Source organism: Orycteropus afer, unplaced genomic scaffold (genome assembly GCF_000298275.1).
Source record: "Orycteropus afer afer isolate SDZICR_OR568_19922 unplaced genomic scaffold, OryAfe1.0 scaffold00263, whole genome shotgun sequence".
Taxonomy (NCBI): domain Eukaryota; kingdom Metazoa; phylum Chordata; class Mammalia; order Tubulidentata; family Orycteropodidae; genus Orycteropus; species Orycteropus afer.
In genome coordinates, this window is record NW_006921850.1 from 343,889 (window position 1) to 357,075 (window position 13,187).

Genomic DNA, 13,187 nt, shown 5'->3' on the forward strand with positions numbered 1-13,187 from the left:
GTCAATTCTGACTCACAGTGATCTTACAGGACAGAATAAAACTTCCCTGTAGGGTATCCTAGGCTGTAGTCTTTATGGCAGCAGATACAGGTCTTTTCACTTTCTTAGTAATGTGTTATCTAGTTTTCACATATTTATGTATTTTGCATTTTTCTTTCTGTTGTTAATTTCTAGTTTCATATCATTGTGATCAGAAGAGATAATTTGTATGATTTCAGTCTTTTTAAATTTATTGAGACTTGCTTTGTGTCCTAAGATATGGTTTATCCTAATGATTCTGAGCATGTATGTAGTTTGTTGTTGGATGCAGTGTTCCATATGTGTCTGTTCAGTTTAGTTGGTTAATAGTAGTGTTCAGATCTTCTATTTCCATATTGATCTTTCTGGTTTTTCTATCTATTACCAAAAGTGGTGTATTAAAGTCCTTATTTTTGTAAACCTGGCTATTTCTACCTTCAATTCTGTCAAATATTTGCTTTATAAAATTTGAGTCCCTGAAGTTAGGTGTATAAATACTTAAAATTGTTATATATTCTTGACTTGAAGTCTATTTTGTCTGATATAATAATTGGCAAATGGCCAGATTTTTATCATCTGATGGGAGCTCTGGTAGCATAGTGGCTAAGGCACTTGACTGCTAACCAGAAGGCTGACGGTTCAAATCCACCAGCCACTCCTCGGAAGGAAGATGGGGCAATCTACTTCCGTAATGATACTGCCTCAGAAACCCCAGGAGGGGTCACTATGAGTCAGGTCTGACTCGATGGCACATAACAACAACAACAATGAAAACAGCAGAAGGAGTGTTGCAAAGTTAGAAAAGCTACCAGATCCTTATGCCTTCCTTCTAAGTGTTCAACAACAGTTATTCCTCATAAAAATGAGCACCAGAAAATTTAAATCCCATGCTACCTGTTAAGAAAAAGAGAATAAGGAGTAAATAACATCCTTGGCAATGATAACGTACCAGAAGGACATGCCTACAAAACAGACCAAAAGTGTGATCTCGCATTTATAAGGTGATAAAGATTTTTTTTGTTAATGCTATAAGGCATGAAAAAATAATAAAAATCAGAAAACTCAAATGCAGTGACAGAACTCGATAAATAAAAAAGTTATTTCAGAAATCAAGACGAAGCTAGAAGAAACTGAAGAGGAAATAAACACAAACATAATTTCCTAAGAGAAATAGAAAGGGACAAAGAGGAAAATGTTTTTAATCAAAAAGCAATAAGGAAAAACTAAATTAAAAAAGGATTTAAGTAAAGAGATAAATACTGAAAGAAGCAAAGATGATTCTTTGCTAAAATCAAAGATGATTCTTATCTAAAATCAGACAAGGAAAACCAGAAATATCCCCTGAAGTCTTCTTAAAACAAACAGTAGTTTAGCTTTATTGGTAAAAAATGTCAATGTGTTGAGCTTTGTGCTTGTCTTAGACTGGGTTCTCTAGAGAAGCAAAACCAGTGAAGCTTATATATGTGTATAAGCAGGAGATTTATCTCCAGGAAATGGCTCACTTGGGCTGTCAAGTTCCAAGTCCATGGGTCAGACATCAGGCTGGAGGCTTCCCCTGACTTATGTAACTACAGGAGCTGATGATCACAAGATCAGCAGGTCAGATGGCAGGCTGCTGACCTCATGGGCTGCAGAGGATGATGAATCCCAAGATTGACAGGTAGGACAGCAGGCTGCTGTCTCACAGGATGCAGCGGCTAACAAATCCCAAGATTGGCAGGCAGTAAGGCAGGCCACTGGCTCAGGTCCCTAGAATCAGAGGTCAGATGATAATGAGCCAGGTGCAGGTTCCAGATGTAGTAAAAAGGCAGGGAGCTTTGCCAGAATGTCCATGTATACTGGACTCTGGCCACAAACCCCAAAGAAACACCCTTTCAGCTGATTGGCTGCTCTTAGCATAAGTGATTACATTATATCAGATCTCATCATGGAGGATGACTGCATCATAACTGCCCAACCACTGAGAATCATGGCCCCCACTGCATTGACGCACAACCTTTATTATCACATTGCCTAATCCTGTGACCAAAAAAAAAAAAAAAAAAATTAACAAGAACGAAACAATAAGAAATAGTATCCTTTTCAAAAGGAGCCCTAGTGGTGCAGTGGTCAGGTGCTCAGCTGCTAACCAAAAGGTCAGCAGTTCGAACCCACCAACCACTCTATGAGAGAAAGATGGGGCAATCTGTTTCTGTAAAGAGTATAGCTTAGGAAACCCTATGGGCCAGGCAGTTCTACTCTTTCTCATGGGGTTGTAATAAGTCGAAATCGACAGCACTGGATTCTTTTCATCCTTTTTAAAGTTTATGTTGCTAACCATTTGGTAATTTTTCTTAATCATTCTCAGTTATACTTTGGTGTGAAAAATAAATTGTGAAAATAGTTGTATAAGGAGCAAGCCTTGAAGATAGGAAAGACAGTAACACTAAGTGGCCTGCAAAGAGAAGGGAGTGTATGAAGAAGAAATATGTAATAAGTCCTTGTTTCATCTCTATTATGGATATTGTTTCTACTCCAGTTTCCTCATTTTATAGATGGGAGATGTTATGCCCTCAGAGGTTAAAATGACTTACCTAAGTTCACACAGTAATTGGAAATTATACCCAAAATTTCCTGACCCTACTTTCAATGTTATTTCCAATATGGTACACTGAGTTCCTAGTTTCCCTTAGAGGGTAATTTCATCATAAAAGCCTACTAAATCTGAAGCTAATACTGCAGAACAGTAGAAAGATCAGAATTAAGGAATTCTTAATGTGTGTTTACTCCCAAGTGAATTAGGAAGTGCAGCGTGTATTTCCTGGAAGACTCTCTTCTAGACCTAATGCTGCGTCCATCAGTTTTTACTCTGTAATGAAGCACCTCAAAGCTCAGTCACTTAAAACAACACATTTATTTATTTGTTGTGATGTGGGTGAAAGTTTGCAGAGCAAATTCCTTTTCCGTACAGCAGTTCATACACATTTTATTTCATGACCTTGATGGTAATCCCCACGGTGTAACAGCTCTCTTCCCACTTCTTCCCTGTAGTTACCTCTTTCCTTTGTCCTTCTTTCCTGTATGTTTCTGCTCCCTGAGCTCTCTCCCTGTGCAGATACGGGCCTTCTGTTCTCCCAATTGCTGAGTCTAAGGAGTGTATCTAACTGGTGTAAATGTTTACCCTATATGCCTGTCTGTTGTTTGGCTCGTAGCCATGGGAGTGAGTTCAATTCACTGAAGGATAATTAGGGACCACAGTCTTGGGGGTTTCACCAGTCTCTGTCAGACCAGTAAGCCTAGTCTTTTTTATGATTTTGCATTTTCTTCCACATTTCTCTCCCACTTTCTCCAGGATCTCCTATTGTAATTCCTTTCCAAGTAGTTGACAGTGGTAGCCAGGTACTACCTACTTCTAGTCTCAGAGTCATATAGGTTGAGGTTCACATGGTCCATTAGTCCCTTGGACTATTTATTTCTATAGTTTTCTATAGAAGTCTTTAGTTTTCTTCATTCTTCTTTCCTCCAGACAAGGGGAGACCAGTTGTTGCATCTTAGATGGCTGCTTGCAAGCTTTTCAGACCCCAGTCATTACTCACCGAAGTAGAATGTAAAACAATGTTTATGTGTGGTATATTATGGCAATTGAGCTTGATATCCCTTGCAACCATAGCCCCAGGGTGGTTGGCTGTGACTAAGAAGTTATCATAACTTTGCTCTGTTAGCTCTATTATACCATGAACATTCTCATAGCACATACAGATATGTATGTAGAAATACTGTCTGCCAAACTTATATATGGTCATGGGTGTATTCCCTTTTGCCTAGACATGCCTGATCATTCAACCTGTCTATCTATGGACCCGCCCATAGATTAATGTTTATTATTACTGATAATATGGTATTATGTATGTAAAAATATTTATCTTTGTTGTCTGTACCTCTTGTGCACCGCTTTGTGTCTTCTTTTTCCTTAGTGGTGTGTTTGTCACTCACTTTTAGTAGACTCCCTTTCCCCTCGCTTAGATCAATACTCGTCTCTCACCTATCTAGCGATTGTCCCTCCTCTGCTCTCCCATTGCTGGTCACCAACAGAGTTTCCTTCCGTGTGTGAATCTTTCCTTGACTTTTTGCAGTAATAGACTAATACAATGTTTGACTTTCTGTGATTGACTTATTTCATTCAACATAATGTCCTTCAAGTTCATCCATGTTAAAAGGTGTATCACAGGTTCTACATTATTTTTTAGTGTTGCATAGTATTCCATTGTGTGTATGTACCATAGCTTGGTTATCCATTCCTCCATTGCTGGGCACTTAAGTTGTACCATCACTTTGCTATTGTGAATAGTGCTGTGATGAACATAGGTGTGCATGTATCTATTTATGTCCTGGCTCTCACTTCTTTAGGATATATACCTAGTAATGGGATTGCCAGGTCAAATAGTATTTCTGTTTCCAACTTTTTAAGGAATCACCATACCATTTTCCACAGTAGTTGTGTCATTTTTACAGTCCCACTAGCAGTGTATGAGAGTCTCAATCTTCCCACATCCTTGCCAGCATTTGTTATCTTCTCTCTTGTTGAACTTTGCTGTTAGTGCAAGGATAAGAGGGTATCTCGTTGTTTTGATTTACATCTCTCTAATGTTTATTGATCACAAACATTTATTCAAGTGTTTGTTAACCACCTGAATATCTTCTTTGCGGAAGTGTCTGTTCATGACTTCTGCCCATTTTTAAATTGGATTGTTTGTCTTTTTTATGTTGAGATGTTGGAGTTTTCTATAAATTTTAGAAATAAGTCTCTTGTTGGATTTATCATTGATGAATATTTTTTCCCAATCTTTAGGTTCTCTTTTTACTCTTTCGGAAAAGTCTTTTGATGCACAAAAGAATTTAATTTTTAGAAAGACCAAATCATCTAGTTTATCTTCAGCTCTTTACTTATGTTTGACAATCTATTAATGCCATAGATTAGGGCCTCATAGTTTGCCCCTACTTTTTCTTTGATGAACTTTACAGTTTTAGGTTTTACATTTAAGTTTTTGATCCATCTGGAGTTAGTGTTTGTGTACAGTGTGAGGTATGGATCTTGCTTCATTTTTCTGCAAATGGATATCCAGTTTTGCCAGCACCATTTATTAAAGAGACTATCCGTTCCCCATTTAATGGATTTCGGCCCTTTGTCAGAGATCAGCTGACCATAGGTGGATGGATCTATTTCTGGGTTCTCAGTTCTATTCCATTGATTTATGCGTTTGTCATTGTACCAATACCAGGCTGTTTTGACTACTGTGGCTCTGTAGTAGGTTTTGAGATCTGGGAGTGTGAGACCTCCTGCTTTTTTGTTCTTCGTAAGCGGTGTTTTGCTTATCTGAGGGCTCTTTCCTTCCCATATAAAATTAGTGATTGGTTTTTCCATGTCCTTAAGTTAAATTGGTGGAAACTGGATTGGTATTGATTGAATGTATAGATTGCTTTGGGTAATTTTGACATTTTCACAATGTTTGGTCTTCTGTCCGTGACCATGATATGCTCTTCCATTTATGTAGATCTTTCATAGTTTCTTGAAGTAGTAAAACAACATTTATTTTTTTATAACAGCTCATTATTATACCATAGTAATATTTTTACTTCTTCTACCAGTGAACTTTCTGTCAGATCTTTGGGCTCCATTGTAATTAAATCCATACACTTCTTAAGTGATGCATTGTTTCTTTTAAATTTTAAAGATGAGCTTTAAAAGGGAAAGAGAAAGTTTTTCTTTTTTCTCTGAGCTTCATTTCACTTAAGAAATAATGGTATTTTATCTTAATATAATCTCTATTTGCGTATTTTTTTCAACTTTAAAATCCTTACAGAATATGTTTAATACCAAACATAAATGTTGTTTCATAATTATAAACAGCATTCCTTTTAACCTTTGTACCACACTAATACCATAAAAAATTTGAATTCGGGCATTTTTAAAAAATCATTATTGTTATTAATGACAGGTACATTGAGCTTTGCAGGTTTCACAGTGTCTTCATATGATTTAACTCTCTCATATTTTAACCAGCTGTGTACACTCTCACACCTGACCTTTCATGTTGCTGTTTTTGTTCAGTTTGCTTATTTGTGATGAAAGTTTCAAGTATAATTTCCCAAATATCCTTTTCTAGTACTGATTATTGTCAAGCACTTTTCAGTGCTAAATGGTGTAGATATATTTACCAACGTTCCCTTTATCTTAGATTTCTAAAATGGATCCATCCAGAATTTCTGTCCGGAAGATCATCCCTCCCACTGTGTACTGCTTCTTGCCCCTGTTAATGGTGAATCCAATATTCCTTTTGTTTGCAGTGTCTCAGTTTGAAACTGAATTCTACATCAGTGGACTTGCACCTCTCTGTGATCAGCTTGTTGTGCTTTCCTACGTAAAGGAGGTTTCAGAAAAAACGGTAATTATTTTCCCTAAATGCAAAGATATTCAGGGGTTCACTTCTGGCATTATACCCAGATCAGGTTGTCAGAGAAAAGGCTCTGCAATAGTTGAAGCAGAACTTCCTGACTTATAAAATAGGGTCCGAGGAGATTACCCTGTAGACTTAACTTATTTACTTTCAGAAGCCACACTTACTGTCTGCCTTTGTTCCTTTTGTTGAACAAAGAGGAAAGTCATTTTTTCCTTCTTTTTTTCCATCTTTCTTAGTATTTTAGTCAAAAGGAATGAAGGATTCCTCTTGCTGAAAGGCAAAGAAACTAAGCTGACACTGTGCATTAGCAGAAATGACAGCAATGAAGTTGATCGGCTTTAACAACAGGGGTCCCTGTGGACAGAGGGAATTACAGAAATGGCAGTTCATTATTTCTTGTGGCCCAGACATATTTATTTCCTTCCCAGTGCCCTAGTGGTTCTGAGTAGCTTGATTATTGCTTTGAAATGGAATGTGGTACGTTCTCAATTATCAATGCAAATGATATGAAATGTATAGGTGGTAGAAAACAGTAGATCATCTACATTTCATGATACATGGTTTTGCAGTGATACTTGTATATATGGTCTGTTAGAGGAGCATGACACTCAGTCTCAGTTTGAAGCCTAGGTTGGCCCTGTTCCTATCTCATCGTTATTGTTAGAATCTAGGGGTCCTTCCAAGAAGGGGATAGGAGTAAACGCAGAGAGCCTATAGTGAAGTATTTTCTCCTGGAGACTCTCTAAAAGAAATTGCAATTGATTGTCTAGCCCTTTACAGTAAGTAGGCTCTCCTTGTTTGTATCCTTTTTTTTTTTCCCCCCCAAAGTTTTAAGACATAAAATTGGGAGAAAAACCCTGAGAGGCCCAGTTTTGAAGTGGTGGATGCTCTTGAGCATTTCTCAGAGAGAGCACTTGCATTAGGAAGCTATCACTATAGTAACCTGAAGCTCTGGGTGCCCATGTTGCTAGGCAATGAAAAGCTATAGACTTAAGTGAACACTCAGACCTACTAAAATCAATAGGGCTGGTTTCAAGCCCTATCAGGACATCAGTTTATTATTATTTTATTTATTTATTTATTTGAAAATAAAGAAAAAGCAGTGACTCCCAAGGGAGTAAATACAATACTTTTTGATGAGGGATTTGGGGAGGACTGAGAATGTGATTTTAAAAAATGAGGAAGAAAGCAGTGAAATGAAAAGGGGAAAGCCTGACAAACAATTGGCACACACACACACACACACACACACACAAACCTAGAGAGGCATCCTGCATTAATAAAAGGGAATATTGAGAAAGAATAAAAACCAAAGAGAGGCCACTCATAGAACAAATTAGAAAATGGAATTTTTCAGAGGAAGAAGTGAGAGTCTGGAAATGGTTTTAAAATATGTGTGCCAGGATAGATAGTTACAGCTAGATACTTATTTTATATTATACCAAAATATATGTTAAATCCTTAAGGAGAAAATAAACTGATAATATCAAGACAAAAGGAATAATGAGGCAAGTTTTGGGCCACCCTCTCCTCCTTTTCTCATACTGGAGATGGTTTAACTGGAACAGTAAATAAAATTCATTTTTAAATCTTTCATATTAACAAGCAGAATATTTCTGTGTTAAACCTTTTACCTGCATATATGTTTTCACATAGTTTTGATCATAGTTACAGGCTTTTCTGTGTTGCCCTATTTTTATGAGCATTATTGCATGATCTTTCCACATGTCTGCATAGTCTCCATCATCATTTATAATAGTTGAATACAATTTCATCTCATTGGTGTAGTCTAATTCATTAAGCTTTTTCCCTAATGTTGGCTTTTCTTTCATTGTTGTAAAACACATATGTGCTAAGGTTTGTGCTAAATATGAAGGACCAAAGATCAACAATAACCAAATTCCTGCATGTAGGAGAGTTACAGATAAAAAGGGCTCTTTGACCAGTAAACAAAAGTTGTAAAATGATAAGGTGGATCACAGTTCTGATACTTTCTTTATAAAGTAGCTTTTTATATTATACAGTGAAGTCAAAAAAACCAAACTTGGTGCCATCAAGTCGATTCCAATTCATAGTGACCCCATTGGGTTTCTGAGGCTGTAAATCTTTACAGAAGTAGATTGCTCCATCTTCCTTCCATGGAGCAGCTGGGGCGTTTGAACTGCTGACCTTCTGGTTAGCAGCCAAATGCCTTATCCACTATGCCACCAGATCTCCTCATATAGTGAAGTAGTTACTTTTTATATTATTTGGTTCAAATCTATTTTTCTATTATGGTATTCTTTTATCATTTTTTGTAATAGCAGTTACATTTTTTAATATTCAGATCTCTCCATTTTTTCCTTCAAATTTTTTTCTGTTGTGTGAAATTTGAGACTTTTTTTCAAATAATAATCATAATTACAAATTCATATTCACTAGTTTTTTATCTACTAATTCATCTCTTATAGTCACTATTTTTTAATAGTGTTTACATGGGATCCCATGTGTTTACATGGGATCGCCGTGAGTTGGAATCAACTCACTGGCAGCTAACAACAGTTTTGGAATATTTTTAACATACAGGATGTGAAGCTAATGTAATTGCTACTCAGTTCTTCTAACAAAATTAATGGAAGAAATCTTCAAGTCTTACTATTTGATTTAGGAAAATTGGAGAGTTGGACATCATTTTGGAATTTTTTCATTCTGTTCGTCTCATCAGTGTTCTTTTCTGCATCAGTATCACACTGTTTTTCTGAATACTCAAAAAAGCATGAACTTAAAATAGAACAGACTTGGTTTTAAATTTAAGGCTCGCCATAAATCCTAGCTTATCCAAAAATCTTATACTCCCCATTTATTTTTGTAATTTTGACCTTAGTTAACTTTTTGAACCTCAGTTCCTGCATCTGTAACATTAAAAATGGTAATGCTTAGCTGTCCAGGATTAATTTGAGAACTAAATGAGAGTAACCTATGTACATGAACCTAATAGAATATTGGACTTACACTCAAGAAATGTGAGCTTGTCTTTTTCTTCCATCTTGATCTGAAGTATCTAATACTATAGTCATTAGCCATATGTGCAATTCAAATTCAAATGAATTACTTTAAAATAAAAAGTGTGGTTTCTTACTCACACAAGCCATATTTCAGATATTCAGTAGCCACCTCTAACTAGTGACTACCATAAGGACTGATGAAAATACAGAACATTTCTACCATCTCAGCAAGCTCTGATTTAAAGATAACTCTTAATTTTTGGCTTCTCAGCTATATCAATAAGTTTACTAAGAGAAGGAATGATTTGGATAATGGAGGAGTTTGGTGAATTTTCTTTACTTTCCTCACACATTATATGGAAGAGATGTAACAAGATGGCCTGAACATTAAGTAGCTCCTCTAGGGCTACCACTCTCCTTGAAGTACCCAGGCCTCAGTAGTGGCATGCTGGAGGACACAGAACTGCTTTGCCTTGTTCATCTCACTAACAGTTAGAAAATACAACAGTATCATGAGGTTTTACACAGCATGTTGTTAGAAGAGCCACATGTGTGCTGAAATTATAAAAAGCAAGATAACTGCAGCTAACTAGAGTTAATTTGTATAATTCATAGAAATGTGACTGAAATCAACCTTTTCTCTCTTTTTCCCCCAGGAAAGAGAATATTGCGCCAGACCTAGATTGGATATTATCCAGCCACTTCCTGAGATGTGTGAAGAGATATCTTCTGATGCTCTGACAGTCAGAGGCTTTCAGGAAAATGAATGTAGAGATTATCATTTAGGTGAAAAATAATAAATAGCTCATTATAGTTTTTATACTCATCATTTTTTTCCCCCCTTCCACTTGACTGGTACAAAAGGAAATTTGAATTGAGGTGCTGAAAGGATCTTAGAGGCTATCTGGGCAGGCCTCTTGTTTTGAAAATGAGGTTATTTGAAGTCCAGAGATATTATATAACTTGCCCGTGCTCCCATAGCAAATGGTAAGGGTAGAGATGAGATCAGGACGAAGGTGAGTAGGCTCCTAACTCTTAGTTCTTGCATTCTTTCTGTTGTCCTAGCTATTTTTTGTTACACTTTACTTACATGGTATCAAGCAACATGGTTTTACGGCTATTGTATCAGTCCCAACTCTTATGTCCCTAGAAAGCATGCTCTGTGATAGCAGCACAGTTGTCTTAGGATTATGACCAAATCATCAGAGCCTAGAAGAGTGCCTGGCACATGGTAGGCATTTGGCAAATAGCTGTTGAATAGATGAATGAATACACTTAGTCACTGCTCAGAAATAAAGGCAAAACCAGTATTACTTAGTCATACCAGACGTAGCTGTATTTGGGTGTCATCATATCCTTATAAAACAAATTGATGAAGCTTTAACACTTAAACTTCTTGAAAATTCTTTCCTCCTTTAAAAACAGTATTATTTAGGTATTTTCAGTCCTCATATTGGCCAACGGAAATGAAGAAATATTCCATATACACTTGAAGTTTCTGTGTGGAGCCTCTAATCAGCTGAAAAATATGAGAGTTTGTTTTAGCCTTGGCCAAATGTAATTCACAACTGAAAGCATCCAACCTAGATATTTTGCTCAGAGCAAACTCTACAGCACACTTAGAAACCCTTCAGAACAGGTTTTATAATTGAATTCTTCATGGAACCCTCAAGACTGGCATTGTGCACAACATGCTGAAATGATAGATGATGTCCCCAGGGCTTGGGGCATCTGTCATTTGTATGTTAGATGGCCTTGACCTGGATGAGAAGGAAACATTTATCGCCAACTGTGGGGTATAATTGTTTTATAAAAATAGAACAGTGCTCTAAATGGCCATAAATAAAGTTTATATACAGTAGGTGAATTCTAATATTCAGTAATGGAGAATTTTGAGTACTCCTTTTTAGTTGAAATCAGAATGAACACAGATTTTAAACCTACCTTATTTTTAAAACTTATTTGGTATTTTCTTCCCTCCCTTCCTTCTTTCTTCAAGACTTCCTCTTTTCCTTTCATTTTCATCTTCCTTTTTTCCTTCAAATAAGTTTATGCTTAAATATTTTTCAAAGCACTGAAATATATTTTCTCATTCTCTACCTCTTATTCTACTCCTATCTTCTGACAAAACCAAACATACTTGCTCTAAAGATAGATGAGTTTTCTGTTTGTTCTTAAGTTGTAGCCTAAACAGGTCCCTTGAAACCATTGCCAAGGTTTCTCCTCTTAAGTGACCCATTTCTTTTTTTCCTTTCTCACCTATAGAATACTCTGAAGGGGAATCACTGTTTTACATTGTGAGTCCAAGAGATGTTGTAGTGGCCAAGGAACGAGACCAAGATGATCACATAGACTGGCTCCTTGAAAAGAAGAAATATGAAGTAGCTTTTTATTTCTTTATTTTACTTTCTTGAAAGTACTAACTAGTTTGTAATACAGAGAGGATAAACAGTTTTTGTCATATATTTTTCAGGTGTTGGAGTACCCTAGAGCCATAAATGTGAAAAAGGTTAACAGCTTTCCAATACCCTATCCAGAAATTATAAAAAGAAAAGAGAAAAAGAAAAACTCACTGCCTTTGAATCAATTCTGACTTACAGCAACTCTGTAGAACAGACTAGAATTACCCAACCACTACCATTGAGTCAATTCTGACTTACAGCAACTCTGTAGAAAAGACTATGCAAAAAAGGACAAGGAGGCCACATCTTTTGACCTCTAACCCCACAAGAAGAAGACAGAATCACTATCAGGAGCCCAAGGCCCATTCCTGCAAGGCCAGACATGCTGCCACCCTCCATTTCTTTCACCAAGTATTCCTCCCAAAGCACCCACCATCTCTCTCTTGGGTTCGATAATTCACTGCAGTGGCCACATAGAACTCACAGATTACAGGGTTTATTAGGGAAGCACCAGCTACAATTCAAGTTCAGGAAAAAAATATTCAGTCTCTCTCCCAGCCCGCCGTCTCTCCACCAACAGTCTCTCACAGTCTCTCTCCCAGCAGTGCGTGTCCCTCGGTATCTCACTAAGCAGTGCATCTCTTGCGTCTCTTTCCCAGCAGCACGTATCTCTTTCAGGAGCACGTGTCTCTTTCAGCAGCATGTCTTCCTCAACCAGCAGTCAGAGAGAGACTTCTGCCTCTAGGAGCCTCCTTTTGAGCCTGGCAGAGTGGCCAAACTAACCAATCATAACATCAGAATTCTAAGCATCTGAGAGACAGCAGGAACTTCCTAGAACATTGCTTTGTGTTACACCCAACAGAAATGCCCCAGGTGGATAACTTTTACAATCAGGAGCTCCTCAGTTGCTCAACAGCAAATTCCACCACAGAGTTTACAAAGACTTATGGCTAGAAAAGCCACACTAAGTAATTTACTACACCACAGACTAGAATTGTCCCCATAGGTTTCCAAGGCTGTAAATCTTTATGGAAACAAGATTGCCTCACCTTTATTCCATGAAGTGGCTTGTGGGTTCAAACTGCCGACCTTTTGGTTAGCAGCCCAATACTTTAACCACAGTGCTACCAGATTTCCCTTTTTTCAGAAATTAGGAGGAAAAGAAGATTGCAGTAAGGTTGACTAGCTTTACTATTATTACCTACCTGGTATAGGAGTTGGTGGTTGAGAGATGAGGTTGTTAGATCCAACCTTTTGGAAATTTTATTTTGTGAATTTTCGAAGAAATTAAAGATAGTGTTTCAAGGGGGCCTATTTGGATATTTTAGTGTCATTATTCATGCTAT

At 37.1% G+C, this 13,187-nt stretch overlaps 1 protein-coding gene across 1 annotated transcript in view; it reads left to right on the forward strand.

The window, feature by feature from the left end:
* VPS41 (VPS41 subunit of HOPS complex) overlaps nt 1-13,187 on the forward strand; it is a 284,325-nt gene that overhangs the window by 186,911 nt on the left and 84,227 nt on the right. Inside the window, exons 10-12 of the mRNA XM_007950103.1 lie at nt 6,343-6,440; nt 10,096-10,225; nt 11,705-11,820. Coding sequence (XP_007948294.1) covers nt 6,343-6,440; nt 10,096-10,225; nt 11,705-11,820 — 344 coding nt within the window. The remainder of the gene's footprint in view (nt 1-6,342; nt 6,441-10,095; nt 10,226-11,704; nt 11,821-13,187) is intronic.